The 27,553-nt window shown below is 40.8% G+C and overlaps 1 protein-coding gene across 1 annotated transcript; it reads right to left on the bottom strand.

Moving 5' to 3' along the window:
- Window positions 1–1,222: 1,222 nt before the first annotated feature.
- Window positions 1,223–15,236, bottom strand: LOC115474379 (probable alpha-ketoglutarate-dependent hypophosphite dioxygenase). Its single transcript, XM_030209825.1, has 6 exons — window positions 15,058–15,236; window positions 10,411–10,627; window positions 5,464–5,555; window positions 4,439–4,578; window positions 3,200–3,304; window positions 1,223–1,468 (listed from the first exon to the last, which is right to left on the bottom strand). Exons 1-6 carry the CDS (start codon window positions 15,185–15,187, stop codon window positions 1,361–1,363), a joined length of 792 nt encoding a protein of 263 aa, XP_030065685.1. The 5' UTR covers window positions 15,188–15,236; the 3' UTR covers window positions 1,223–1,360.
- Between the last annotated feature and the right edge of the window lie 12,317 nt (window positions 15,237–27,553).

Below are 27,553 nucleotides of genomic sequence, written 5' to 3'. Positions count from 1 at the left end.
CATTTAGAAAATAGGTTTCAAAATAGTGATTTGAACGTTTTGGTGAACAAAACGTCCACATGCTGCTTTATGCCACTTTTTAAATGTTTTTCTCTTTCAAAAATGAGCCCCAAAGTCACTGTTCTGACTGAAAATCCAGTTCTATATATTTTGCAATGTTTTATTCTCTAAATATGAAAATGTGTAATGCCATTGGACTGCCTGTGGATCTCATTTTCAAAAGAGAAAACTCTCTCAAAAGCAGCACAAAGTGGCAGATGGATGGTTTTCTTCTCAATATGTCTAAATTGTGATTTGCAAAAAGGTAGAAATGGGACTTTTTTCACCAAGTTCATCCAAATAGATAGGGCATGTTGGAGGCATGATTTGGCTGGGCCTTTGGTGGACTTGCAATCTGGACATTTTTGAGAGATAATGGAAAAGAAAAAAAGGTCCAGGAAAAAAAAGAAGTACATTTTTATCTATTCCTGTTTCATTCACAACTAAGTCAGAAAAGGGTACCCTAACTGACTAGCTGACCACTGGAGGAATTAAGCCATGACCCCCTCTTAATTCCCCAATGATCACTGACCCCCCTCCCATCCCCCAAAGATGTGACAGTGACAGTAGATATCAAGCTGTATGATAGCTCCAGATATTATGGCCATTCCTAAGAAAGCAGCAAGCAAGAGGACAGTAGCGGTCAGGACAGTGAACAATGAGATCCAGGTTCAATTCCCACTGTAACTCTTTCATTTCAGTAAAAATATGTAAGCCCTCTTGGAACAACAGAAATACCTCCTGTACTTAAATTTATAAGTGACCTGCAAGCCTGAGGGTCTATTGTAGTAGTAGACCTTTAGCTATAGTAGGTTTTCTCTGTTCCTGGAGAGCTCACCATACAATATGAAGGCATTTAGGTGGGATTTGTACCTGGGTTTCTTTATGTGAAGTCCACTCAGCTGGACATGTTGAGCATGAAAACTTCCTAGCTCTAAGCCATAACTAAACCAGAAATGTAGATGTTTTCTGGTTTGGTTATGGCTGTGAGCTATATGTTTCTTTGAGACTTTTTTTTAGCAAAACGTCTCAATTCAGACTTAGACATCATATAAAAAAATGCCCTTCTATAATTTTAAACTCATTGTAATACTCTGTAGAGAAAAGCATGACAATGTATAAGGTTTGTATAGAGATTTTATTGCTCTTAAATATATTATTAAACAATTAAAGTGACACATAACATTCTTTAATAGCATGGTATATTTACAATAAAGTGCAGTACATAGGCAGGAAATAACTCTGACACGTTGTGCCCTGGGTGTTGAGCCTTGACTCTGAGTTGTGGTGAGGACTGAAAGGCCGTTGCCACTGTCCTGGCTCAGAACATCTTGGTGAAGAAGCTTGGGGCATGGTCTGCAAAATACTGAAACTCGTCTGTCCCGGCAACCAGCACAGTGGCTGGGAAAGTACGAGGGCGTTCAGGGTCCTGACATTGAAAAAAGGAATGAATAACATGAGAAACCTTAACAATGGAGTAAAGATGCTTGATCTGTTGATGAAAATGTGTTTGCTTGTTTTTTTTGTTTTTTAATGCTGAGCAACAGTAACAAGACTTTTAGAGGCCCTCTTACCAAGCCGTGTAGGTGCCTATGCACACCCAAAGCGCAGCAATTTGGAGTTACCACCCGGCTACCGCGTGACCTTTGATGTAATTTCATTTTTGACACATGCCTGCTATGCACGCAGGAAAATAATTTTTATTTTCTGGCGTGCGGCAGAAACTGGGCAGTAATCGTCATTCTATGTGTGTAGATGATTACCACACGGTTACCGTGTGAAACCTCACCGCTAAGTCAATGGCTGGCGGTAAGGTCTCAGACCCAAAATGGACGTGTGCCAATTTTTATTTTGCCGGACGTCCATTTTCGACAAAAAAATTTAAAAGGCCCTTTTTGCAGGCGTGCTGAAAAATGGATCTGCATGCGCCCAAAACATGCACCTACCCTAGCGCAGGCCATTTTTCAGCATACTTTAGTAAAAGGGCCCCTTAGGCAGAATATTTGTTAACTAGTTTAGATTTATTTCTAAAAATGTAGATGAGAAAGAGGGAAGAGGTGTAATGATGGCTTCCCTCACTCTTCCAATACTTTCTTCTTAATTGTTGTGGGTTTGCTTTCTGGGATTTGTAATGTCTACTTTGTAAAAGTTGGTCTATAAAGCAGAAGGAATCAGGATTAAAAAGGCATTTCTGCCTTTCCAGGTTATGCTTGGTTCAGTTAATAGTCACTTGAACTTTTTATCTTCATCTCTAACAGGTCTCATGTTGGAGATCTTGTTATTTCTTTTCTGATTTTATTGGACTATCTCTCCTTGATTTCAGACTGGGATTTGTTGAATCTCGCTGTACAATAAATACCCAGATTATAAACAGAGGTTTAGATCATAATCTCATACTACAGTTTTCTGGCATATCTTTACGTAAATCTATATGGCTTGTTGGTTAAATAACATTTGCTTTTCGTAGGAGAGAGGGGATATAGCTGGGTTGGATGTGTGTGTTGGAGGAACTTGTAATTGTCTTCATGAATTCTATTTTGGAGATCTTTTTCTTTTGTTAGATTTTGCCAATGAATGGATCTACTAATGAAACAAGCACATGGACCTGAGACTTGGGGGGTCTTGAACTAAGGCACGCTGGTGTTTTTTGCACGCACTAAAAATAGATGTGCGCTAAACACTAAAGATGCCAATGTATTTCTATGGGCGTCTTTAGCGTTTAGCCAGCGCACCTAAGTAAAAGACTCCCTTAGAAGCTAAGAAGTACCATGCCTGAATCCACAGTATCTATTTTAGGGTCCCTTTTGTGAAGGCACACTAGAGTTTTTAATGCACACTAAAAATTAGCATGTTCTAAATGCTAAGACGCCCATTATATTCCTATGGACATCTTAGCATTTAATGCATGTGAATTTTTAGTGCATGCCAAAATGCCAGCATGCCTTTGTAAAAGTCCCCATTACAGCCTGATTTATTCAGACTATTTTTTTCTTACTGTATCAATGGGGAAGAAACATTTAGTAAATCTGGCCCTTAAAGACATGCTTTATTCTGCTGTGTCCCAAATAAACCGCATGCTACTTTGTACCCACAGTCCAGAAAGCACTATATGAAGGCAAAAATTGTCCTTTTTATTAATGATAATGAATTAAAAACAAACCTCTATAGGGTAGGCAGTAGTGGGTACGTAACGAATGACAAAACCACATCTCCTCCTGTCAGACATATTTGGCTCACTGGCGTGGACTGTCAGTCCATCATGGATCTGAAAAAAAGAAAGGGAACATTATGTGGTAAAATGTTGGTGGGGAATAATATATATTTTTTTATTTATGAGAAAGATAAGATTTCAGTTGTCTATAGGAAGGTTATCAAAGCAAACTCTTTCCCCTTTCTACTGAGAAACCCACTTCCATTCTGTATGCTGGGTTACAGATGGATATGGTTCTGTTTTTAGTACACATCCGTCATGTCAAATTGGAATAAACTTGAACATTAAATGGTAATTATCAATTAATTTGGCTAATCATGATTCTAATTAGCTTAATTTAATTGATAATTTGCTTCTCATATTCAAGATACACTCTTTTTTTCCAGCAAGGTCATATCAATCAAGTTACATTGGCAATGAATTTCATCGAAATGATATGATTACAATTGCAACCATCTCATAAGAATTTGTTGGGTTATTACAATAGTGATTCTGTTCATCAGGCCATGAAGATCCCTAAATATAAATTCATTTCTTGTTACATTAAATCAGTATAATATTGGCTGATGTTAATTTCCATTGAAGATTATGTATCCTATTGTTTGGCAACTCCTTAATATGAGTGAAAATTCAGGAGACTATTTAGTCATATCTGTTATGATGGGATCAGTAACCATGACTAATGTGATCTCTAGTTGCTTTCTGATAATGATTGTAAATTTAGTTGTTTTTTTTACAGTAGTCTGTTGATTTATTATCTCTTCTATCATATTTGCGTTGCAAACCGTACGAGGAGAGACTTGCTGACCTGAACATGTATACCTTGGAGGAAAGGAGAAACAGGGGTGACATGATACAGACATTCAAATATTTGAAAGGTATTAATCCGCAAATGAACCTTTTTCGGAGACAGGAAGGCAGTAGAACTAGAGGACGTGAATTGAGGTTGAAGGGGGGAAGACTCAGGACTAATGTCAGGAAGTACTGGGCAGACTTCTACGGTCTGTGCCCTGAGAAAGGCAAGGACAAATCAAACTCGGATATACATATAAAGTATCACATACCATGTAAAATGAGTTTATCTTGTTGGGCAGACTGGATGGACCATACAGGTCTTTATCTGCCGTCATTTACTATGTTACTATATGGTCTCATTCTCTAGCTTTAATAGTTAACTGTTTTACTGACCGACATTTGCCCAGCTTTGAGCGGGCATTCAACAGCCTTCTCTGCCTCAACCAGGTGCCGTGGTATCTCTTGGTTTGCGGTTAACATGTTCCCAGGGATGATTGCTGTATGATGTTCCAAAATGCCTTGCTTATGGCTTTCTACAAAGACAAAGAGATTCAGATTTATTTTTCACACTTTGGTTTCCTTTGTCCTGCATTCCTTCAAAAACAGTTTTACCAATGTCTGGGATATATATGTATGAACTTCCCAAAATCTCTGGGAATAAAAATTGTTGTTCTTGTAACATTCTTATGGAAATTAGCCATGGATATTCTGAGAATTCAATTGTTATATATGCAATTCAAAATGCATAAAATGTTAGGAATTTCATTGTATTTTTCCTTTGAAAGAAGTAAAGTTGATTAGGTTCACTTAGGGCCCCTTTTACTAAGCCGCATAGGCGCCTATGTGCGCCAAACACGCGCCAAATTGGAGTAACACCCAGTTACCATGTGGCCCTGGCGGTAATTTCAATTTTGGCGTGCGTCTGAAAAATATTTTTTATTTTCTGGCGCGCATAGCGGACACATGCCGAGTGACATCTGACACGCATAGGTCATTACCACCCAAATTCTTTACCGCTAGGTTTATGGCTGGCGGTACGGTCTCAGACCCAACATAGACATGTGGCAATTTTGATTTTGCCACACATCCATTTTTGGCAGAAAACAAAACAGGCATTTTTTGCAGGCGCGCTGAAAAGTGGATCTGTGCGCCCAAAACCTGCTCCTACACTACCGCAAGCCATTTTTCAGTGTGCCTTTGTAAAAGGACCCCTTAGTTACATCTGTTCGAATGGCAATTTTCTAGACAACCATACAGAACTAATCTCCCTGTTTATTAAGCCACGTGGCAATACTGACACAGACCATTCAAAGCACAGCTTAGTAAACAGGGGGTAAGAGAGAGAATTTAAATCTACTAACTATCCATAGTATTGGGTCTCTCCTAAAAAAGTAATAATGTTCTTAAAGCTATTGTACCTGGAATAACCTGCAGCACTCCATTTTCTGTGTTTACTTCATCCAGGGCAAGCCATACTGAGGCCACAGGACCTCCCTCAAATCCCCAATACCTAGGAAGAAGGAAAGAAGAGAGAGAAGAAAAGGCATCAATCCCTGGATCTGGATCTGCAAATTAAGATTATGGACTTCCACCTACAGAAATGGTTCTTATCACCCTATATCATTTAATGGAGAGGTTCTGATTCAGGAATGGCCTATTGTAATTCCAAAACATCACTAAATCTGAAATCTCACTCCTTTAGGATGTGGGTCATTTCAGCTACCTATATCGTTGTATTTAGCTTGTTTGGTTAGCAGGTCAGAGAAGATGATTATGCGCTCATGGTTTGGTGGAACTGTAAGTTCTTATTTTTCATTGTAGTGTGTACCATCTTAAGAAATTAATTTATTCCTAGTAGTGCTGTCCTTGACTTTGAAGTCAGTACTATTAATTATTATTAATACGAATTAGAGAAACATTTTCTTCACTCAACGTGTAATTAAACTCTGGAATTCGTTGCCAGAGAATGTGGTAAAGGTGGTTAGCTTAGAGGGGTTTAAAAAGGGTCTGGATGGCTTCCTAAAGGAAAAGTCCATAGACCATTATTAAATGACTTGGAGAAAATACACTGCCTATTTCTGGGATAACCAGCATAAATTGTATTGAACTTTTTCGGGATCTTGCCAGGTATTTGTGACATGGATTGGCCATTGTTGGAAACAGGATGCTGGGTTTGATGGACCTTTGTGGGTTCATTTTCAAAAGAGAAGGACGCCCATCTTTCAACATAAATCGGAAGATGGGCGTCCTTCTCACAGGGTCGTCCAAATTGGTATAATCGAAATCCAATTTTGGATGTCCTCAACTGCTTTCCGTCGCAGGAACAGCCAAAGTTCAAGAGGGCATATTGGAGGCATAGCGAAGGCGTAACCTGAGCATGCCTAACCCATAATCGAAAGAAACAAGGATGTCCATGACAAACTCTTGGACGCGTTTTTCTTACAACCAAGGCACAAAAAGGTGCCCGAAATGACCAAATGACCATCAGAGAGAATCGGGGATGACCTCCCCTTACTCCCCCAGTGGTCACTAATCCCCTCCCACCCTCAAAAAACATCTTTAAAAAGATTGATTGGCAGCCTCTATGACAGCCTCAGATGTCATACTCAGGTCCATCACAGCACTATGCAGGTACCTGGAGCAGTTTTAGTGGGTGCAGTGTACTTCAGGCAGGCGGATCCAGGCCCATACCCCCTATCTGTTACATTTGTGGAGGAAACAGTGAGTCCTCCAAAACCCACCAGAAACCCACTGTACCCACATCTAGGTGCCCCCCTTCACCCATAAAGGCTATGGTAGTGGTGTACAGTTATGGTGAGTGGGTTTTGGGGGGCTCAGTACACAAGGTAAGGGAGCTATGTACCTGGGAGCAATTTATTAAGTCCACTGCAGTGCCCCCTAGGGTGACCGGTTGGTGTCCTGGCATGTCAGGGAGACCAGTGCACTACAAATGCTGTCTCCTCCCACAACCAAATGGCTTGCATTGGTCGTTTCTGAGATGGATGTCCTTGGTTTCGATTATTGCCGAAAATCAGAAATGACCAAGTCTAGGGACGACCATCTCTAAGGACGACCAAATTTCAGGATTTGGGCGTCCCTGACCGTATTATCAAAACGAAAGATGGACGTCCATCTTGTTTCGAAAATATGGGCTTCTCCGCCCCTGGATAGGGACGTTTTGCGAGGGCGACCAAATCGGAACGAGGACGTCCCTTTCGATTATGCCCCTCCACGTCTGTCTCAGTGTGGCAATACTTATGTACTATGGTTTTACTTCTTTATGCCAAGAAGTCCTTCTACTAGGAAATTAACTACTGGCATTTTAAAAGACATTCAACATTCTATGTAAGATTGCTTGATAATACAATTGCATCATAGATATTGCTACCTTCTTATAATGTACATAAATGTATGCATGCAGTTTTTATACTTGACTTCTAAAGTACTACTTTTACTCATTTTAGAGCAAGATTTTCACTCTTTATCTACCTTTCTCTTCATTTTCCTGTTACTCCGTCCCAAAGCTACAGTCCTTTAATAGCTATTTCATTTCAAAGATATAAAATGCTTCTGAAGCAGACTGTAGTAAACCATAGCACTTCCAAATTTATACCACATTCCATTTTAAACTAATAGCTATCTTAATTTGCTTTCTAAATGCTTCTTTTTCTTCCTTCAGATAATTGTTCAATTTGCAACTGCAAAATGAATTTCTCCACGAATACTCATGATGCAATCTTTCGTAGAATTCTCAGCATTTGCCCTGAGGGTTAGAAATATTAATCATAATATTAGAGTGCAGGGAAGTGAAGTAATGCACTGATAGAGATTAGAGCAAAGCCTTCATCAAGAGACCAAATGACCCATCATTTCTGCTCAATGATTTGGTTCTCCATTACTGAAGGTATACCCCAGTTGCAAGCTACAGAATCTTGATCCCTTGTAGGATATTCTCATTCATATCAGTTTTTGGTTTCGTCTCATTTGTTACATGCTATCCTGGATAAGTGAGCTTAGTAGGTACTATACTTAGGGGCCACTTTACAACGCAGCAGTAGGGCTACTGTGTGTGTAGCATGCGCCAAATTGACACTATCGCCTAGTTAATGCGCCCACCCAGTGGTAATTTCAAAGTTGGCACATGCTGTTTCCCACAGTAGAAAATATGTTTCTATTTTCTATCATGGGGGCCATTCTCAGTGGTAATCAGCAGCATGGCCACATTGGCATGAGCTGCATGAGTACCGAGCGTGTAGCATGTAAGCCCTTACCGCAAGGTCAATGGGTGGTGGTAAGGGCTCAGGCAGTATATAGCCGTGAGCTACTTTTAATTATAGCACACGGCCAGTAAAATAGCCTTTTTCCCCAGCCGCGGTAAAAACTGTGTGCACCAAAAATATGCGGCTACACTACCGCAGGCCAGTCTTATACTGCAGCTTAGTAAAAGGACCCCTTAATTAAACAGCCAGTAGCCCCCATCTCTTGTCTTAGAAACTGACTTTGGGGCCTCAGCGCACTCTTATGTGACTCTTTCCCATGAGCTAAAGCCATTTTTACTGCGGCTGAAAAATGGCTGATTTTCCTATTTTCTGAATTAATGGCAATGTGTTAATTTTGCCATTAGAGTGTGGCCCTTAAAAAATTAGTGAATGAGCACTTACCAACACCTAATTTGTAGACAGTAAGGGCTCATGTGCTAAACCTGTGCTAATAGTTAGCACGCGATAAAGTAGATGTTCTAACTGACTAGCTCAGATATGCCCACTCTCTGCTCCAGGCAAGCTCACTCCCAGAAAAATTACAAAATATTTTTTAGTACATGGGTTACCACCGCACAAGCCATTTTCGAGGTTTTTTTTCTTTTTCTCCTGAAAATGGTGCACACTTGGGGCGGGACTACTGCTGGTGGCCGCGTTGGGTCGGCAGTAGTCCTGGAAGAGCGAGTGGTAAGCCCACGTTGGGTTTACTGCTGCTCTGTAAAAGGGCCCCTCAGGAAAACCAAAGAAAACAAAAATTTGGGGGATGCATATACCTAGTGGGTACTTATGTCATTCATGTTCTAGCTAACCAACAGATTTTCAGAGGGGAACTACCTGGGACGTTTCCTACTGAAATTTAGTGGGCAGACCCTTGGGTACATAGTACCTGCAAGTGTACGAGTTTTCCAGTGGTTTAGAAATTGGTCTGCTCATGTATCATTTAGTGGAGCTTAGTGTGCTGAACCTGTACCACTAGACTTAATGAAACAAGATTGAAAAATTACATTTACATTTTCTCTGTCTTGACCATTGTATAATTATTTGGAAGCCCAGACCTGAGATTTAGGTTCAGGCTCTAAAAATGACAAGAAAAGTACAGGCCTTTAGCCGAGAAGTTCCAGCAAGCTCCTGAGCTAAATGAGGAAGGACCATGCAGCAGAATGAGGAAGAAGTTAGGGTGCAGAAAACCTCATAAACAGGATACAGATGGCTCCTCAAACTAGGTGTAAGGTCGTGCTTAAGTTTGTGGTTAAGCAAGCTAAAGATGAGAACATGTTCACGAGATGAAGCTACTTATTAGCATAAGCCAATCAGTGACAACCATGACATAAATTAGATCCAATCAGATGGGCTTACTGTCATATTACTGATATCCTTTATGAACCTATAAAAGTTAGTGTATTTCCTGGTTTAAGCTAGAGAGAAGGGTTGCCACTCACTCTCTCCAGGGGAAATCAATGTGACCAGCAGAATTGACAAATTACCTAATTGCTTTCCCATGTAAAACCTTTTGATTGGTAAAAGAAATTATAAAAGACTAAGATTCAGATAGCACCTGTTTGCAGCTGGATTATTATATTCCTATAACTAATTGATTGTACATGCCTGTTGTCAATCACTGATTTGACTCGTATCTTGGCAAATAAACTCATCCCAAATGATGTTCTGTGGGCTTCACTTAATGATCAAAGGCTGTAAGTATAATTGTTTCTGCTCTATCAGGCTTTCTTTCACCGCATTGTATAACCTGTAGCCTAAATCCAGTTTGTCATGAGACTGGTATCTTTTCCTTGCCAGTGCTGAGAGGCGGACTAATGCGGGTCCCTTAAACCTAATGTCTCTCTCAGTGGCAATTCCTTTTAGAACTTCACAGCTTCTTGATTACCTCAGTACTAGTGAATTATTCTATTTAGAGATGAAGTTAGATTTGAGGTCAATCCAGCCTTCTTGGAGGTTCTCCCTGCCACTGGACAGCTGAACTCCAGTACCAGACAGAACCTAGGGGTCTCTGAACCCCAGAACAAAACACCATTTTATTCTGAATGTATGTACAAAAATATGGATGAAGTCATAAGAACATAATTATTAAATCATTCATTTTCTTACTTGATATCCTGATGCCAGGCTACATAAGGAGCTACGTTGTCTGTGTGAGGAACCTCAGAAAATGGGTATTTACAGATAAATCTGGAATCCAGGAGAATAACATTGGGTCCCAAGATGGCTGTCATAGTTTCCAGTACCCGAGGATGAGCTGCTAAGTTCATAACCCATTCATGCTCTAGATGACTGTTATGTAGGTTGTACTGAGTGTATTCCTTCCCTACAAAACAATATTTAAGTAAATTATTTATTGTTAATAAGGCAAAAAGAAAACTTTTTATTAATAAAAAATCCATAATGTGTTTGCTATGTTATATCACTTTAAAACCATATGAATGGCATCTTCTTTTCTAGATAAGATCACAATATCTTTCTGATATAAATTGCAACATCTGACAGAATAGACCTTTAATGAAAATTTATTCATATAGGTTGTAGTCTGATTAAAATAAAAAATGACCCAGAAAATGTTGATTCACTTTTGTAATGCAACTGTGACTTCTATTATCAATAAAATTTAAAATGACTGGATTAGAAATTGGTTTAATGATAGACTAAAAGAGGTAAATTGAATTCATCTGTGGAAAGATTCGTGATAAGTGGAGTGCCTCAGTTGTTTCTGGGATTGGTTCTATTCAATATTTTTGAGAGTATTATTGTTTTGCCATAGCTTAGTAAAAGGACTCCTTTGTACCAATATTTGTGCAAATTAAAATGGGAGAGGCCAAGAGCATTCTTGTGATGGGACCAACATTTCTAAGTGTAATGGTGATATATAGTCACTATCTAAATAGGTAAAGAGAGTAATTTTGTAGAAGTCATGTAGCTTGGAAAATGGATGTTTATGTTTGAGTGTTCAAGAAAACCATTGAAAGATACTTATATGGTCAATGGGCATAAACAACATCTGGCCCAATGAACAGATAACTTTGGATGTATAAATTATTACATGATCAAAATTCTCTGCTTAATAAAAGGGCATTCCATGGGAGGTACAACTGAAATGTAAAACTTAAATGGTGATCAGCCCTTAAATGCATAAATTAGATGGCTAAATAGGCTGCACAAAGAACAGGTAGAAGTTGCATTTTCTAACTTGGACAATTCAAGTTACATTAATGTTTTCAATGGCACCTTATAAGCAGGTAGCACTGCTGAATATATGTAATTTGAAAAAGCTAAGGGTTCCTTTTACTAAGGTGCACTGAAAAATGGATTGTGCTGGTGTACACACGTGTATTGGACACGTGCAGGTCCATTTTTCAACGCACCTGCAAGAAAGGCCTTTTTTTGGCCGAAAATGGACGTGTGGCAAAATAAAAATTAGCGTGCATCCATTTTGGGCCTGAGACCTTACTGCCACCCATTAACCTAGCGGTAAGGTCTCACACGTTAACCAGGCGGTAATGGTCTACGTGCGTACAATGCCGATTACCGCCCGGTTAGCACCACGTGCCGGAACATTTCCGGCATGTTTAGTGGATGCACGTAAAAATTAAATTACCGCCCGGGCCATGTGGTAGCTGGGTGGCAGTTCAAAATTAATGTGAGTAGGACACGAGTAGGTACCTATCCAGCTTATTTTCGATGGAGATCGCCGGCCATCTTCGGACACAAATCAGGAGATGGCTGGCGATCTCCTGAACCCGGCCAAATCTGTATAATCAAAAGCCGATTTTGGCCGGCGCCAACTGCTTTCCGTCATGGAGCCGGCCAAACTTCAAGGGGGCGTGTCGGTAGGGTAGCGAAAGCGGGATGGGGGTGTGGTACGAGATGGCTGGCTTCGCCCGATAATGGAAAAAAGAAAGCCGGCCTTGACGAGCATTTCGCCGGCTTTATTTTATTATTTATTTATTTATTTTTATTTTATTTTATTTATTTATTATTTATTTATTATTTTTATTTATTTATTGCATTTGTACCCCACATTATCCCACCTTTTTGCAGGCCCAATGTCGCTTACAGGGTGTTAATAAGATATAGTCATTACATAATATTAGATACAGTCGGTGATAAGCTGGAGGTAGAAGAGGAATAAGTTAGAAGGTGTTAGGTAAGGTCGTGTGAGGGGTGTTTTAAAGCATTTGGGTGGTATAAGGAGTGATTTGGTCCCTTTTTTTTCAGGACCAAGCTTCAAAAAGGTGCCCCAACTGACCAAATGACCACCGGAAGGAATCGGGGATGACCTCCCCTTACTCCCCCAGTGGTCACCAACCCCCTCCCACCCCCCAAAAAAAAGAAAAATATTTTTTTGGCAGCCTCTATGCCAGCCTCCAATGTCATACCCAGCTCAATGACAGCAGTATACGGGTCCCTGGAGCAGTTTTTTGTCAGTGCAGTGCACTTCAGGCAAGTAGACCCAAGCCCACCCCCCCCTACCTGTTACACTTGTGGTGGTAAGTGGGAGCCCTCCACCCCCCCCCAAAGCCCACTGTACCCACATGTAGGTGCCCCCCTTCACCCATAAGGGCTAGGGTAGTGGTATAGAGTTGTGGGTAGTGGGTTTTGGGGTGGTTTTGGGAGGCTCAGCACACAAGGTAAGGGAGGTATGCACCTGGGAGCAATTTATGAAGTCCACTGCAGTGCCCCCTAGGGTGCCCGGTTGGTGTCCTGGCATGTCAGGGGGACCAGTGCACTACAAATGCTGGCCCCTCCCATGACCAAATGCCTTGGATTTGGCCGTGTTTGAGATTCCCGGCATCGGTTTCCATTATCGGTGAAAACCGATGCCAACCATCTCAAACCTGTAAAAAATGCCCTTTTAAAATTTTTGCCAAAAATAGACATACGGCAAAATGAAAATTGATACGCATCCATTTTGGGTCTGAGACCACCAGCCATTGACCTAGCAGTAAAGTCTCATATGGTAACTGGGCAGTAATGACCTAGGCACGTCAAATGCCACTTGGCACATGTCTGATACGCGCATCTAACAATAAAAATTATTTTTCGGACACGCGTATCGGATGTGCATCAAAAATGAAATTTACCGCAAAAGCCATGCAGTAGCCGGGCGGTAACTCCATTTTGGCGCACATTGGGTGCACGTAGACACGAAGCTTAGTAAAAGGGCCCCTAGGAGTATTACTAATGGGGTTTGCACATGAATGCAGCATTACCTACAGTTAGAAGCCGACATTTTGCAACTCATGGGGTCCTTTTCCTAAGCCACAGTAAAAAGTGGCCTGTGGTAGTATGGGCACGTGTTTTAGGCACGCACTAGGCCATTTTTATACCGCAACTGGGAAAACGGGCTTTTTTAATGGGCCTGGAAATGGGTGTGCAGTGAAATTAAAACTAATTTCCGCCTATTTATGGCTTGAGCCCTTACCACCACCCATTGACCTAGTGCTAAGGGCTCATGTGCTACCTGTGCGGTAACCATGCAGCACATGCCAACTGCTGATTACCGCCAGGAATGCCCCTGTGGTAGAAAATAAAAAATTATTTTCTACAGTGGGATTCGGTGAGCACCAAACTCAGAATTACCGTCAGGCACAAGCGCCAGCCTGATTTGGCATGCACTACCTGCATGTTATCCCTCACGCACCTTAGAAAAAGGACCCATATCCTCACGGGTTCTATATAGTAAGCCAACAGATTGGCACCAGAATTGATATGGATTCTATAACAATGCGTTTAATTTAACAAGTTTAAAAAACTAATGAGCGCTAATAACAGTACTTAACAAGCAATAATGAGCACTAATTGGCACTGAATAGAATTTAAGTGCACAGCTCACTAAGTATTTTCTGTAACGACATGCACCGAACTTGTAACGTGCGCAGGCAAGAAGGGGCATGGTTATGGGCAGGGAAATAGGCATTTCATGGGCGTTCTGAAATTTACACATCTAGTTATAGAATATGGCCCAGTGTGCCTAAATCTATGCACTGGGATTTACGCCACATTTTCATTGGTGTAAATGGATCTACTTAGATTTAGGCATTGAAATATCAACTAAGAATATTCTATAATCAGCGCCTAAATCTAGACTTAGTCAGCACTGAAATTTTAGGCACCATATATAGAATCTTCCCTTATCTGTGTAAGTGATGAATTTTGGAAATCTGCACATCTGCGAGGAGCTAATTATGTTGATAGCTTCTGAAACACATTTTGCAAGTTGAGGCAAGTAAATATAACTCCCCCCACCCCCAATCACTTATCCAAACCCCAGGTTCAAATGAGAAGTTAACTGAAAATCAGTGTATGTGTTCCTTTAAATAGACGTAATTGCTGATATAGAATTATGAGGATAAATCTGTATTGAATTATAAAATATGGAATACATGTACACTTTGAGAACCACCTAAAGGATGCTCAGAACAAACCTCCTTTAAAACGTTGCATTCTGCATCATATTTTCTACTTATGCATGCATGATGATTTTTTTGCATGTAAATACCTTTTATATATGTGAAAATGGCACATAACTTCTAAAATAGCCCCTGTGGGTAAACGCTGGACTGCAGAAATGGCAGGTATAACTTCATAGGGATAAGTTATTCATACTAAGTTATGCATATATTTTTAGTGATCTGAACCATAGTTAGGATCACTGAAAATCCACATCTATCTATCTAAACTTGTGTGGTCATTGCATTGCTGAAGATTCAGTTCTATGTTATTATATCTTTAAAAACTTACCCAATTCCTCCTCCAGTTTTTCGAAAGCTCTTTTTGCCTCCTCCAGCTCTTCGGTGTCTAGGACAGAGATTTCTGTAAGAAAACCCTGTGTATCATAGTGTGACTTCATCTGCTCAGAACTGATCTTCATTGTACAGAATGAGATGTAGTATGGACTCTTTAAGCCTGTTTATGCTGCTGCCGCTGCTACTTCTGCTGTTTTTCTCCCTGTTGATGAAGAACCTTTTATACCACTTCAGCACTAATTTCCCTGCCTCTTTTTCAGTGACTCAATTCCTTGGAAATTTTGTTTTTATTTCAACCTTTCTTCAGGTATGCAAAATACATGATTACTTGACATGGATCAAAGGTGACGTTGAATCCTGCATTTCATAATCCTAAAGAGTTCTACTTCTCGTGCTGTGACGTTATAGCAGGAAGTCAAATTATTCAAAAATACCTTGAAAGACATGTCATGATGGAAAGTTTCTATCTTTAGATTTGATGTGAAAAGCAATGAGGAATTAAGTATAAGGAAAAAAACAATGATGGAATTAACTTTGAGGAAATTCTGAAAACAAACAAAACATTTTAGAAAAAGCTACTGTAATATTAAAAGTAGCATAAAAAATGAGAGATGGGAGAGAGGTGCGAGAAAACGCAGATCACTCCACTGAGTATAATCTGTACAAAGGCACATTGAAAATTGGCTTACGGTAGTGTAGGCATGGGTTTTGGGCGCGCGCAGAATCATTTTTCAGCACACCTGTAAAAAAGGCCTTTTTTTTGCTGAAAATGGATATGCGGCAAAATCAAAATTGCCGCACATCCATTTTGGGTCTGAAACCTTACTGCCAGCCATAGACCTAGCGGTAAAGAATTTGGGTGGTAATGTCCTATGCTTGCCAGATGCCACTTGCCATGCGTCCGCTATGCACGCCAGAAAATAAAAAATAGTTTTCAGACACGCGTAGTGGATATGCGCCAAAATTGAAATTACCGCAAGGGCCACGCGGTAATCAGGCAGTAACTCCAATTTGGCGTGCGTTGGGCATGCATAGGTGCCTACTCAGCTTAGTAAAAGGGGCCCTGAGGAATTATGACAATTGAAGCCAGCAGACTGTACTTTTAAGTAACTTCACCCCCAGATTTATAGAGGTTCTTTTTTCCCATTTTAAGAAGTAAATTATTTTAAATTGAAACTTAAGTTGAAACATAAAGCTATTTACAGCATCACTTAGCTAACAGTCATAAAAATACAGTAGCATGCCCTTTTTCCTTCGTAAACGGTGTAACTTTTCGCTAGTAGAATCTATTAGTGAAGGAATAGCCTGGTGGTTAGAGTGCTGGGCTCAGAACTAGGAAAGCCAGTGTTCAAATCCTTCTGGCATTTCTTGTGATCTGGGGCATTTCACTTCACTCTCTATTGGCTCAGATACAAAACTAATAGCATCATTTTCTATCCCGTGTGAATGCACATTATTGTGAGTTAGAACACATTATTTAATGTAAGCTTCATTATCCTTAATGCAGTCTATTTAATAATGAAACTCATAACTTATATTAATGTACATAAAAGGAAGGGTGGGGGATCTATCATACCATTAGATAATTCAGTTTGAGCTCAGAGTTCAAAAGGCTAATAATTAACAAAAAACATTCCCAACAATGGTAGATTTTTTGAAGATGAGCTTTGTGGTAAATTATTTAATCTAAGCATCACATTCCGCTGCAATTTATTCCTACTGACCGTCTGTAAAAGAAACTCTGGAGTATGGTGCTTATTTCAGACGTTCTAATCGGCTTTTAGACTTGTGTCTTTAGATGGAGCTATGGTAGACCTAAAATATAAACATGTATTCTCCATTTCAGAAGGGGAATGCACATCTGTGTCCAATAATACTTACATTGGGATTTTCACGTGCTACTCAGTTTGTCTAGGTTTCAGAAAAATGCTCACGCTGAGCAGCATACCACTGGAGAGAGTAGGGGGAACTGACCCCTGAATCCCCAGTAGTTGATATCATCTCTGAATGCAAAACTGACAAAAGACATCAAACACTATCCACCTTATAATTGAAAGAGAAAAACGCCTAGATTTTGACCCAAATCGGGAGATAGACGTTTATCTCACAAAAACGAATAAATCGGTATAATGGAAAGCCGATTTTGGACGTTTTCAACTGCACTCCATCGCGGAAGCGTACAAAGTTGACGGGGGTGTGTCGGAGGCGTGGCGAAGGTGGAACTGGGGCGTGGTTATCGGCCGAGGAGAGATGGGCGCCTTTCGCCGATAATGGAAAAAAAGTATGCGTTTGTAGCTAGAATTTAGGGCACTTTTCCTGGACCCTGTTTTTTCACGAATAAGGCCCCCAAAAGTGCCCTAAATGACCAGATTACCCCCAGAGGGAATCGGGGATGACCTCCCCTGACTCCCCCAGTGGTCACTAACCCCCTCCCACCACAAAAAATGATGTTTCACAACTTTTTATTTTCACCCTCAAATGTCATACCCACCTCCCTGGCAGCAGTATGCAGGTCCCTGGAGCAGTTGTTAGGGGGTGCAGTGGACTTCAGGCAGGTGGACCCAGGCCCATCCCCCCCTACCTGTTACAATTGTGCTGCTTAATGCTTAGTCGTCCAACCCCCCCAAACCCACTGTACCCACATGTAGGTGCCCCCCTTCACCCCTTAGGGCTATAGTAATGGTGTAGACTTGTGGGCAGTGGGTTTTGAGGGGGATTTGGGGGGCTCAACACACAAGGGAAGGGTGCTATGCACCTGGGAGCTCTTTTACCTTTTTTTTTTGTTTTTGTAAAAGTGCCCCCTAGAGTGCCCGGTTGGTGTCCTGGCATGTGAGGGGGACCAGTGCACTACGACTCCTGGCCTCTCCCACGAACAAATGCCTTGGATTTATTCGTTTTTGAGCTGGGTGCTTTCATTTTCCATTATCACTGAAAAACAAAAACGCCCAGCTCACAAATTGTCGAATAAAACATGGACGTCTATTTTTCTCGAAAATACGGTTCGGTCCGCCCCTTCACGGACCCGTTCTCGGAGATAAATGCCCATGGAGATAGACGTTTTTGTTCAATTATGCCCCTCCACGACAGATTAGGAAAAATAAACAGATGTGCCCCCTTTTACAAAGCTGCACTAGTGGCGGCCAATGCGGTAATGCTGACACAGCCCATTCAAAGTGATGAAAGGTTTCTATCTTTAGATTTTATATGAAAAGCAATGATCAAATTAACTTTGAGGAAAATCTGAAAGCAAAAACAAGTTCAGACACAGCTAATATGATACTAGAAATAGCCTAAAGAAGGAGAGGTAGGAGAGAGGTGAGAAGAAATGCAGGAAAACAGCTTGTACAATCTAGATATTTGTGACAACTGAAACTAGAAATTCCACCCTCAGATTGTTAGATAGTTTTTTCCCCCTGTTTTAAGAAGTACATTACTTCTAACTGAAAACATACTTATGGCATCACTTTGCCAGTAGTCTTATAAATATTGCATGCACAGTTTCAGTTATGAAAAGAGTAAAAATTCATAAATGGTAGAATCTGCTAGCAAAGGAGTTGCCTGGTGGTTAGAGTTTTTTGCTCAGAGCTAGGGAAGCCAAGGTTACCTCACGAGTAGCATGTGGTGAAACAGCACTACCGTGGGGCGTGGCCAGACACCCTTTGGTAATTCTGCCTTCAGCGCTTGCTATTGCCCGTGGGCTGGGAGTAGGTGTGTCCGACGGTAATCGGGAAGCACACATCCCTCACCGTGCGCTGCCCGATAACTACTGAATTAACGCATAAGCCCTTACCACCAAGTAAATAGGTGGTGGTAAGGGCTCAGGCAGTAATGGCCACACGCTAATTGTGAAATTAGCGCGTGGCCATTAAGGATGCCAATGGAAAAAAGTCTTTTTACGGCCACAATAAAAATTTGCCTTGGCGCACGGCAATCTCACATGCCAACATTACCACAGGTCACTTTTTACCGTGGCACTGTAAAAGGACCCCTTTACTCTCTATTGCCTCAGGTACAAAATTAGTAGCATTTCTACTAACCTGTATTAGTGCACATTATTGCAAGTTAAAGCACATTAATTGTTGTAAGCCCCATTACTCTTATTGTGGACTGTTTACTAACTGCATCATTTATATGGATGTGTGTTAAAATGGTAACACAGATTAGCACGTGAGACCATTGGACTATAAGCCTTATTAGGTTCTCCCCTCCCCTCCCCCACCACATATCATACTGTAGGTAACACACTTTGAGCTCAGAGTTTATATGGCCAATAATCAACAAATAATTTTCCAACAGCGGTAGATTATTGAAGATGAGCTTTGGGGTAGACCCATAGGGGCTGAAAATCTTTGAATACTTGTTTTTTTTTTTTCAAGCAGCTAGGTTTGGAAAATAAAGTTCAAGCACAATCAGATGATCTGGCTCTTACATAGAATTCACCCATAATATTAAAACATTTTTATTTAGGAAATATGTACTGAATTCAGTGTAGTGTTAATTAGAGAGCTGAAGATTAGGATATATATTTTAGGTTCCTATTCACTAAGCTGCATTAGAGGCATGCTTGTATTTTTAGCGTGCAATAACCATGTAGATGCCCATAATATTCCTATGGGCGTCTACACGGTTAGCATGTGCTAAGGTTTAGCACACGCTAAAGACAAAAACGCACCTTAGCAAGAGAACCCTTAGTTTGTAATTACTTTGAATGTTTAATGGAAAATGAGGTAGGACATTTTCCCTTTTACAGTTTTTATTATTGCAATTCCTAGGTATTGAACAGTATTATTTTGTAAACCGCTCTACACTGGAAAGCTAGTGTGGGTTTTTTGTTATTATTATTATTATCATTATTATCATTTAATATAAAGGTCACATTCTACTAAAACATAAAGAAATAGATCCATTTGTTTTTACAGACCATCTATAACAAAGCCTATAGTATATTTTCTGCATTTATAACTATGTGAACATCCTTCTTGGTAAACTTCTGTGTAAAAAGAGTTTCAAAAACTCCTGCTACAAAATTATTGACTTATGACAACTTTTTTTCCATTATCCGAGAAAGCCGGCCATCTGATAGCCATGCCCATGCCCGCCCATGTCCCGCCTTCACTAAGCCGCCGACACACCCCCTTGAACTTTCACCAGCGAGGCGACAGGAAAGCAGCGATGCTGTCAAAAAAGCTGCTTTCGATTATACCAATTTCGCTGCTTTTGAGAGATCGCCGGCCATCTCCCGATTTATGTCAGGAAATGGCCACCGATCACTTTCAAAAATAAGCCTGATAGTGTGTTTCTTCTTTGAAAACTGATGCAAAGCCAGGGGGTTAAAGTCCCCAAGTTCTTTGCCCCAGTGCAGATGGTTTAAAAGCTGCCCACTTAGGGGTCCTTTTACTGAGCTGTGGGAAAAAGAGTCCTGTGGTAGAGGCAGGGGCCATTTTCCCCATGCACCAGGGCCCTTTTTACCGTAGCAGGTAAAAAGCCCTCTGCCCCTAAAAATGGTCACGGGGTGAGATTACTCTTACCGCTTGGCCATTAGGTGGGGAGCACTTACCACCACTCATTGAGGTGACGGAAAGGGCTCCAGCGGTAACTTGGCGGTAACTAGGCAGCACACAGCGATGCGTGATTACCGCCGCACCAGAAAAAAATTTCAGAGCGCCAGAAATAGCAGGTGCTCAACCTGGAACTACCACCGGTGGCTGCGTTGGGCCAGTGGTAGTTCAGATTTAGCATGTGGTAAGCCAGAATTGGGCTTACCGCCGCTTTGTAAAAGACCCTCTTAAAGAAGAATAACACTATATAGCATAGGCACTACAGCCTTTCATTTTCTTGGGTTTTGCTGTAAACGTTTGATTGACCACTAGGGAACAGCAGTGCTCCAATTCATGGAGAAGCTGGCTCAGGTGTCATATCAGTATCAATACATGAAGTGATGCTTTTTCATCTGAAAATCTAGCAACAGTAATATGCTTACGTGTGGTATGGGTGACTGATTATAGATTTGTCATCATTTCCTTGTACTAGGTTACTAATAATAGAAACTATCACCTGTGGAAAATTTCCCCCTAAAATACTGTTGCATGGTTTCACTTCAGGGTTTCCCAGGTTACACTATATAGTAAACATTTTATAGGACCCTGCCCTGAATGCCTGAGCTTTTATCTTTCCTTTTCTGGAATGGCAATTACAGAGGAAAAAATGAATATCAAAAAAGAACAGCAACCCCAAGAACTGCAAAGTAAGACATGTGTAGTAGGGATGACCATGAAAGAAGGATAGGCAACCTGGTTTGCCATGTTTCGGCACGACAGCCTTCATCATGGGTCCTGTATAGGGATAATGAATGTACAACAAGTTTTAGATGCGCAGCTGTGTTGAAAAACAGTTTTCTTTTTCCTATCGTGCCAATGGTGGTCGAGGGATATTTCTGGCTGTTTCAAGGAAAAGACAAGAGCACAAAGAGCAGGAATATTACATCTGCTTTTCAATGGAGCTGCATGTCTAAATCTTGTTGTAGATTCATTATCCCTATACAGAACCCCTGACAAAGGCTGTTGTGCAGAAACATGGCCCGTGTTGGTTTTTTCTGTATATCTTGTTGATGAATAAACAATTTGGAACTTTAACATTGGATCTCCTTGGAATTTATGGGGTCCTTTTACTAAGTTGCGCTGAAAAATGGCCTGCGCTAGTGTAGGCACATGTTTTGGGCGCACGCAGATCAATTTTTCAGTGCACCTGTAAAAAATGCCCTTTTTTATTTTGCCAAAAATGGACTTGCAGCAAAATAAAAATTGGCGCACGTCCATTTTGGGTCTGAGACCTTACCGCCACTCATTGATTTAGCGGTAAGGTCTCACACGGTAACTGGGCAGTAATGATCTATGCGCGCCAAATGCCAATTACTGCCAGTTTTTGTTGCGCATCAGAATATAAAAATTATTTTTCAGATGCGCATAGCGGACACGCATCAAAAATGAAATTACAGCCCAGGCCACATAGTAGCTGGGCTTGGCACATGTTGGGCATGCGTAGGCTCCTACGCGGCTTAGTTAAAGGGCCCTTATGACTTTTTGACTTGTGTTATTGGTGACTTCCACCCTTCATTTTACTTGTGCTTCCTGCTTTTTGTGGAAAATCTTTTTCTTCTTTTCTTTTTATCAACTAATATTACCACAGTTTAGCCTGCAGATCATTCCCAGTGTTACTTGAAATCTTTGTGCATGTGCATTTATGATGGCAAAAAGTTTGCCTCACTCCTGTATTTTTTGAACTTCTCTCCTTTAAGGTTAAGATGCACAAAGGAAGGGAAATGGGATGTGATATACTGCCTTTCTGAGGTTTTTGAAACTACCTTCAAAGCGGTTTACATATATTCAGGTACTTATTTTGTACAGGGAGCAATGGAGGGTTAAGTGACTTGCCCAGAGTCACAAGGAGCAGCAATGGGCATTGAACTCAATTCTCCAGGATCAAAATCCACTGCACTAACCACTAGGCTACTCCTCCACTTCACGCCACATGCTGCTCTAGAGTAGAAAAGGAAAATATAAAGTGTTTGTCCAACTTATGCCTCTTTCTCTATAGAGTGCATAATAGTAAATGTCAACATTACTAAGTTTACTTTGAGTCAGATTGAAATTCTTCTTTAACAAATCTGCCAAAAGTAAACGAAGACATCTATTCTGAAGAACAGGAACTCTAAGGATACTTATCTCAGTTTGAATTCTCTAGTCGTGGGTTTGCTCAACAAAGTGCCTCCATTTCATAGCTTCCTTCTTTAGGAGACAAACCAGGAACATTCTAGGGACACAAAGAATGTACGCTGGGTGGTTTGTTTTAGCATTCCTGTTGTTCAGAATAGATATCTGATGTGGAAGATAAACAGTAACAGACAGCATACCAGAGGAAACGTAATTAAATAAAAGAAAATTAAATAGAAAAAATAAGAAAACTTTCAGGCTAATGAGGGATTAAAAGTACCCATGTGATCAATTAGCCTGTTCCTGACTGAGAGGGAAGCATCTACTACCCAGTGCATCCCCAAATGAGCAGGAAAGTGCATGAATGCAATGTCCTGATTCTCTAAAGGAAACATGTATTCTTTTTCTAACATTGCCATTGTTCTGGGCTTCTTGTCACCATAGAAAGCACTGAATCCAGAACAACCAGGCACATTGTCCAAAATAAGATTGTTAGCCTTCATTCCATGGGCAGCCAGGAGTGCTGCTTCAAGTCAAAGGTGGGTGGCATTCCTAATATGAAGAGGTTTGGCTAGGGTTGCTGCATTTGCCATAGGTGCCCCTGCCAAGGAGGCTGCTATTGCCAAGGCATGGGTACACTGGGCTTTGTTTAAGGAAAGGAGCTTAGCGGTAGCAGGAGCCCTGTCCATGGTGCCAACAGAGGGAGGATGGAACCTGAATTATAAAATATACAGTATTTAGTATTTCAGATATATTCAGTGGCACCTTAATACTTCTATAACTATGGCGCCCTATTACTAAATTGGTAGGGCTACCGCTAGGGTAGTACCCGGTGAATTGGCCCTAACAGCAGGCTTGCCCAGGAGCCTGGCAGTAGTTCCGAGTCTACTGAGTACCGTTTCCAGCATTAGAAATTAGTTTTTATTTTCTAGCACTGGTGGGCAGTGCTAGAAACTATTGGGGCCAGTATTCAAAGTGAGTTAAGCATTTGCCAGTCGGTGTATATTGCTGCTTATTTGCCTATTTTCAGTTATTACAGATTCTGTGCCCTTCCAGGTTGTTTGCTAGTTTATGCTGTAAAAGGGAAATGAACACATTGTAAGGTTGATGTTGAAAAGTCTTTATACAGCCGGCCTCGGGTGCAGCCCATATAAGTGCCTCTAGTTAAATTTTTTGCTCAACAAAATGGAAACATTTGGCTATGTAAGATGAGCTGCAGGCAAAAATTCTGCACATGAAATGGGACAGGATTTGAAGCATGCCACTACCCTCTATAATGAACTGCGCCTAAATTCTAATGCGAGCAGTTCAAAAGGGATATGGCTATGGGCAGGGAAATGGGCATTTCATGGGCATTCCAAAATGTATGTGCACAGTTATAGAATATGACCCAATGTGCGTAAATCTACACGCAGAGATTTAGGTCACATTTTTGTTGGCCTAAATGGACATGCATTGTTTTAAGTGCCAGGATTTCCACCTCAGTGCATTCTATATACTGTATCTGAATCTAGGCACCACTTATAGAATACGCTTAGGTGGAAACCTTTACCATGTGGATTTTTTAAGGCTTAATCTATAGAATCTGGTCCTGTGAATATTAACCGTTGTACTACTACTACTATAAATCATTTCTATAGCGCTACCAGTCATACACAGTGCTTTACAATTGAACATGAAGAAAAGACAGTCCTTGCTCAAAAGAGCTTACAATCTAAATCAAATCTTTGAACAAATATTAAAGATTTTTTAAATAAATATAAAGACATTAGTCTAAGATATAGAAAAGCAGATGTCAAACTCTGGTTTTGCTCAACAGAATCATGTCTGAATGAGAATGCGATGATTCAAGACCCTGTACTCAGATCACACTCAGTATTCGGTGCAGAATAATTTGCTGGACCTTTGGTCTGACCTACTTTGGGACTGCTTTGGTATGTTTTCTTAATGCTGGTACTGTATTCTGTTTTTTTGCTCTAGAAAACACAGGGGACTTTTGAATTTGCCAGGAAAGTGCACAAGGCGGTTGTTGAAGGTATGCAGCTTTGTGCCATAAACTCAGAGTCAATTTCTTGCAGTAATGTAGGCACGGGTTTTGGACGCACGGCGATCCATTTTTCAGCACCTGTAAAAAAGGCCTTTTTTAAATGTTTGCCGAAAATGGATGTGCGGCAAAAACAAAATTGCTGCGCATCCATTTTGGGTCTGCTACCTTACCACCAGCCATTGACCTAGCGGTAAAGTCTCACGTGGTAACTTGGCTGTAATGACCGACGCATGCCAAATGCCACTTGGCGCGTTTCCGATACGCGCATCCGAAAATAAAAATGATTTTTCGGCCGCACGTATCGGCTGCATGCCAAAAATGAAATTACCGCAAGATCCACGTGGTAGCTGGGCAGTAATTCCATTTTGGCATGCTTTGGGTGTGCATAGAGACTTACGTGGCTTAGGGCCCCACAGTTTTCATGAAAATGTATGTGCCCAATAAAAGAGGTACACAAGTCCACATATACTGTGCTTCTTCTTTGAAAATGGGTGCAAATCCAGGGATTTAAAAGACCCCAAGGTCTTTGCCCCAGTGCAAACTGTTGGAGAACTGCCCATTTTCAGAGGAATAATACTGCATAGGTACAACAAAGTATTTCATTTTCTTGGGCTTTGCTGTAAAATATAGACTGACCACAAAGGAGCATCAGTGCGCCAATTCTGGAAGAAGCTGGCTCAGATATATCAGTCCAAACACGTAAAATGATATTTTATCATCTGATGATGGTGTGATTTAATTTTTAGTGAGGGTCTAAAGCAGCAGTAATGCACATATGTTTAGTATCAGTTACTGAATATTGATTTATCATCATTTCCTTGTATAATACAAAGAGAGGAGTTCAGGGTAAGTGGATGAAAGTAGAATCTGTCACCTGCAGGAAATCCCCCCTTTAATACTGTTGAATGATTTCACTCCATAGTTTTCTGGGTTACATTAGATAGTAAATATTTTGCAGGACTTTTCCCTGAACACCTAAGCTTTTATTTTATTTTCTTCTGGCATGACAATTGTGTTTTTACAACTCTGAAACCTTACTAATTCCACCAGCTCAAGGTGCTTTGTTTTTTCTTTGTTATCAAGGTGCAATGAGGGGGAAGAGGAAAGGAAAGACCAAAAGTCAACCTGTATAGGCTGCTGCTTGTATAAATTCTTTGGTTTCTAAGGTAGGCCCTACGGACAAATATTTAGTCTCTTGTGGAAGATCTGCTCAGGTGAATCTTTCCTTCATCCCTATTTCAGGAGCCTCTCTTAGTTCAGGGGAACAACCCACTCCACCTTCTCCTTTTCCTCCTGTGAACCCATTTAGATTAAGTGATACCCAAGATGGTTCTGCTTTCCCATGGAGTTTAGCTCAGGCAGTGACTAATGGACCAACATCTTTAGGGGAAGCTTTGGTTAGCGCTTTAAGACCAGTGACTCTGTAAGAAGGAGTTAATGGTGTTTGTTCTACACCTCCCTCTCTGGTTACTTTAATTGATGTGTGGCAGATAGTTTGAGGCCTGGAAGACCTTATTAGAGGCCCAGTATCTCAGCTGTGTGATTTTTCTTCTAAGGTAACCTCCTCTTTGGAGGTGACTGATAATAAGATTATGCAAATGGCAGAGTGACTGAGTTCTGTTGAGTCCCAAGTGGGGATGTTGAGAGCGACTGGAACATCTGCTATTAAGGATAGTCTCTCCCTCTATAGGCAATTAGAGATTCTTGAAAATAATGTTAGGAGTAAGAATTTAAGAATATTGAATTTTCCTGTTCGTTCATTTTTGTCAGCTAAAATATTGTTTAAGAAATATCTCAAAGAGGTTTTAGTAATTGGAGATATGGATCATGCTTTTACTTCTGATTGGTATTATTTACCTAAACAAGTGAAACATGTAGCTGGGGGGGGGGGGGGGGGTGTTGTCATGGATACTTTATTTTAGTTACATTTGTACCCTGTGCTTTCCCACTCATGGCAGGCTCAATGTGGCTTACATATACAGGTACTTATTTGTACTTGGGGCAATGGAGGGTTAAGTGACTTGCCCAGAGTCACAAGGAGCTGTGCCTGAAGTGGGAATCAAACTCAGTTCTTCAGTTCCCCAGGACCAGAGTCCACCACCCTAACCACTAGGCCACTCCTCGCAATTTGACTAAATTTCTTGTATGAAAAGGATAAAGATATGTTTTAACAGGACTGGTGCTAGGGTTTCTGGTTCCCCCCTACATCCTATTAGTCAGCGCCCCCTACCCATCCAGTACCTTCTCTCGCCCCTCCCCTCAGTGAGAGCAACACAAGCTCCTCCACTACCAGACACCTGTCCCCAGTGCTTTTTTTTGTAGGAAAAAAGGTACTGGTACTCTGATGAGTAACCTAGGGGTGGGATCACTATGACTCGGCCCCTACAGTAGCCACACCCCTTTTTCCAGCCATAGCAAATATAAACAGGCTTCATTGAAAATATTACACCAGTATAGGAGAAAAAACATAATTTGTGATTTTTTTTTCATTATAAATAATTTCTGTAAACTGTTATAGCTCCAGTTTACTCAAAATGACACAAACTAAATCAGCACACAGACCAGGAATTAGGAGAATAGTCTTGCCAAATCTGAAACAAAATATGTTATAAAAAATTCAGAACCTACAACTACTACTACTAGTACTCAGTGGCGTAGCTAGGGTAGTTGACACCCGGGGCCGGTCATTTTTTAACCCCCCCCCCCCTAAATCCAGTACTAGGCATACCGAGAAT

The sequence above is a fragment of the Microcaecilia unicolor genome, chromosome 7 (genome assembly GCF_901765095.1).
Source record: "Microcaecilia unicolor chromosome 7, aMicUni1.1, whole genome shotgun sequence".
Lineage (NCBI taxonomy): Eukaryota > Metazoa > Chordata > Amphibia > Gymnophiona > Siphonopidae > Microcaecilia > Microcaecilia unicolor.
Note: the sequence above shows the minus strand (reverse complement) of the source record. Positions and strands in the feature narration are given on the sequence as shown.

Bases quoted from the DNA above. Each gene is read 5' to 3' on its own strand.
- LOC115474379 (XM_030209825.1), bottom strand. From the start codon at position 15,187: ATGAAGATCAGTTCTGAGCAGATGAAGTCACACTATGATACACAGGGT. The intron at 5,556-10,410 runs GTAAGAAAATGA...CCTTCTTCCTAG, and splicing joins GCCTGGCATCAGGATATCAA to GTATTGGGGATTTGAGGGAG. The intron at 3,305-4,438 runs GTCAGTAAAACA...TCTTTTTTTCAG, and splicing joins TCAAAGCTGGGCAAATGTCG to ATCCATGATGGACTGACAGT.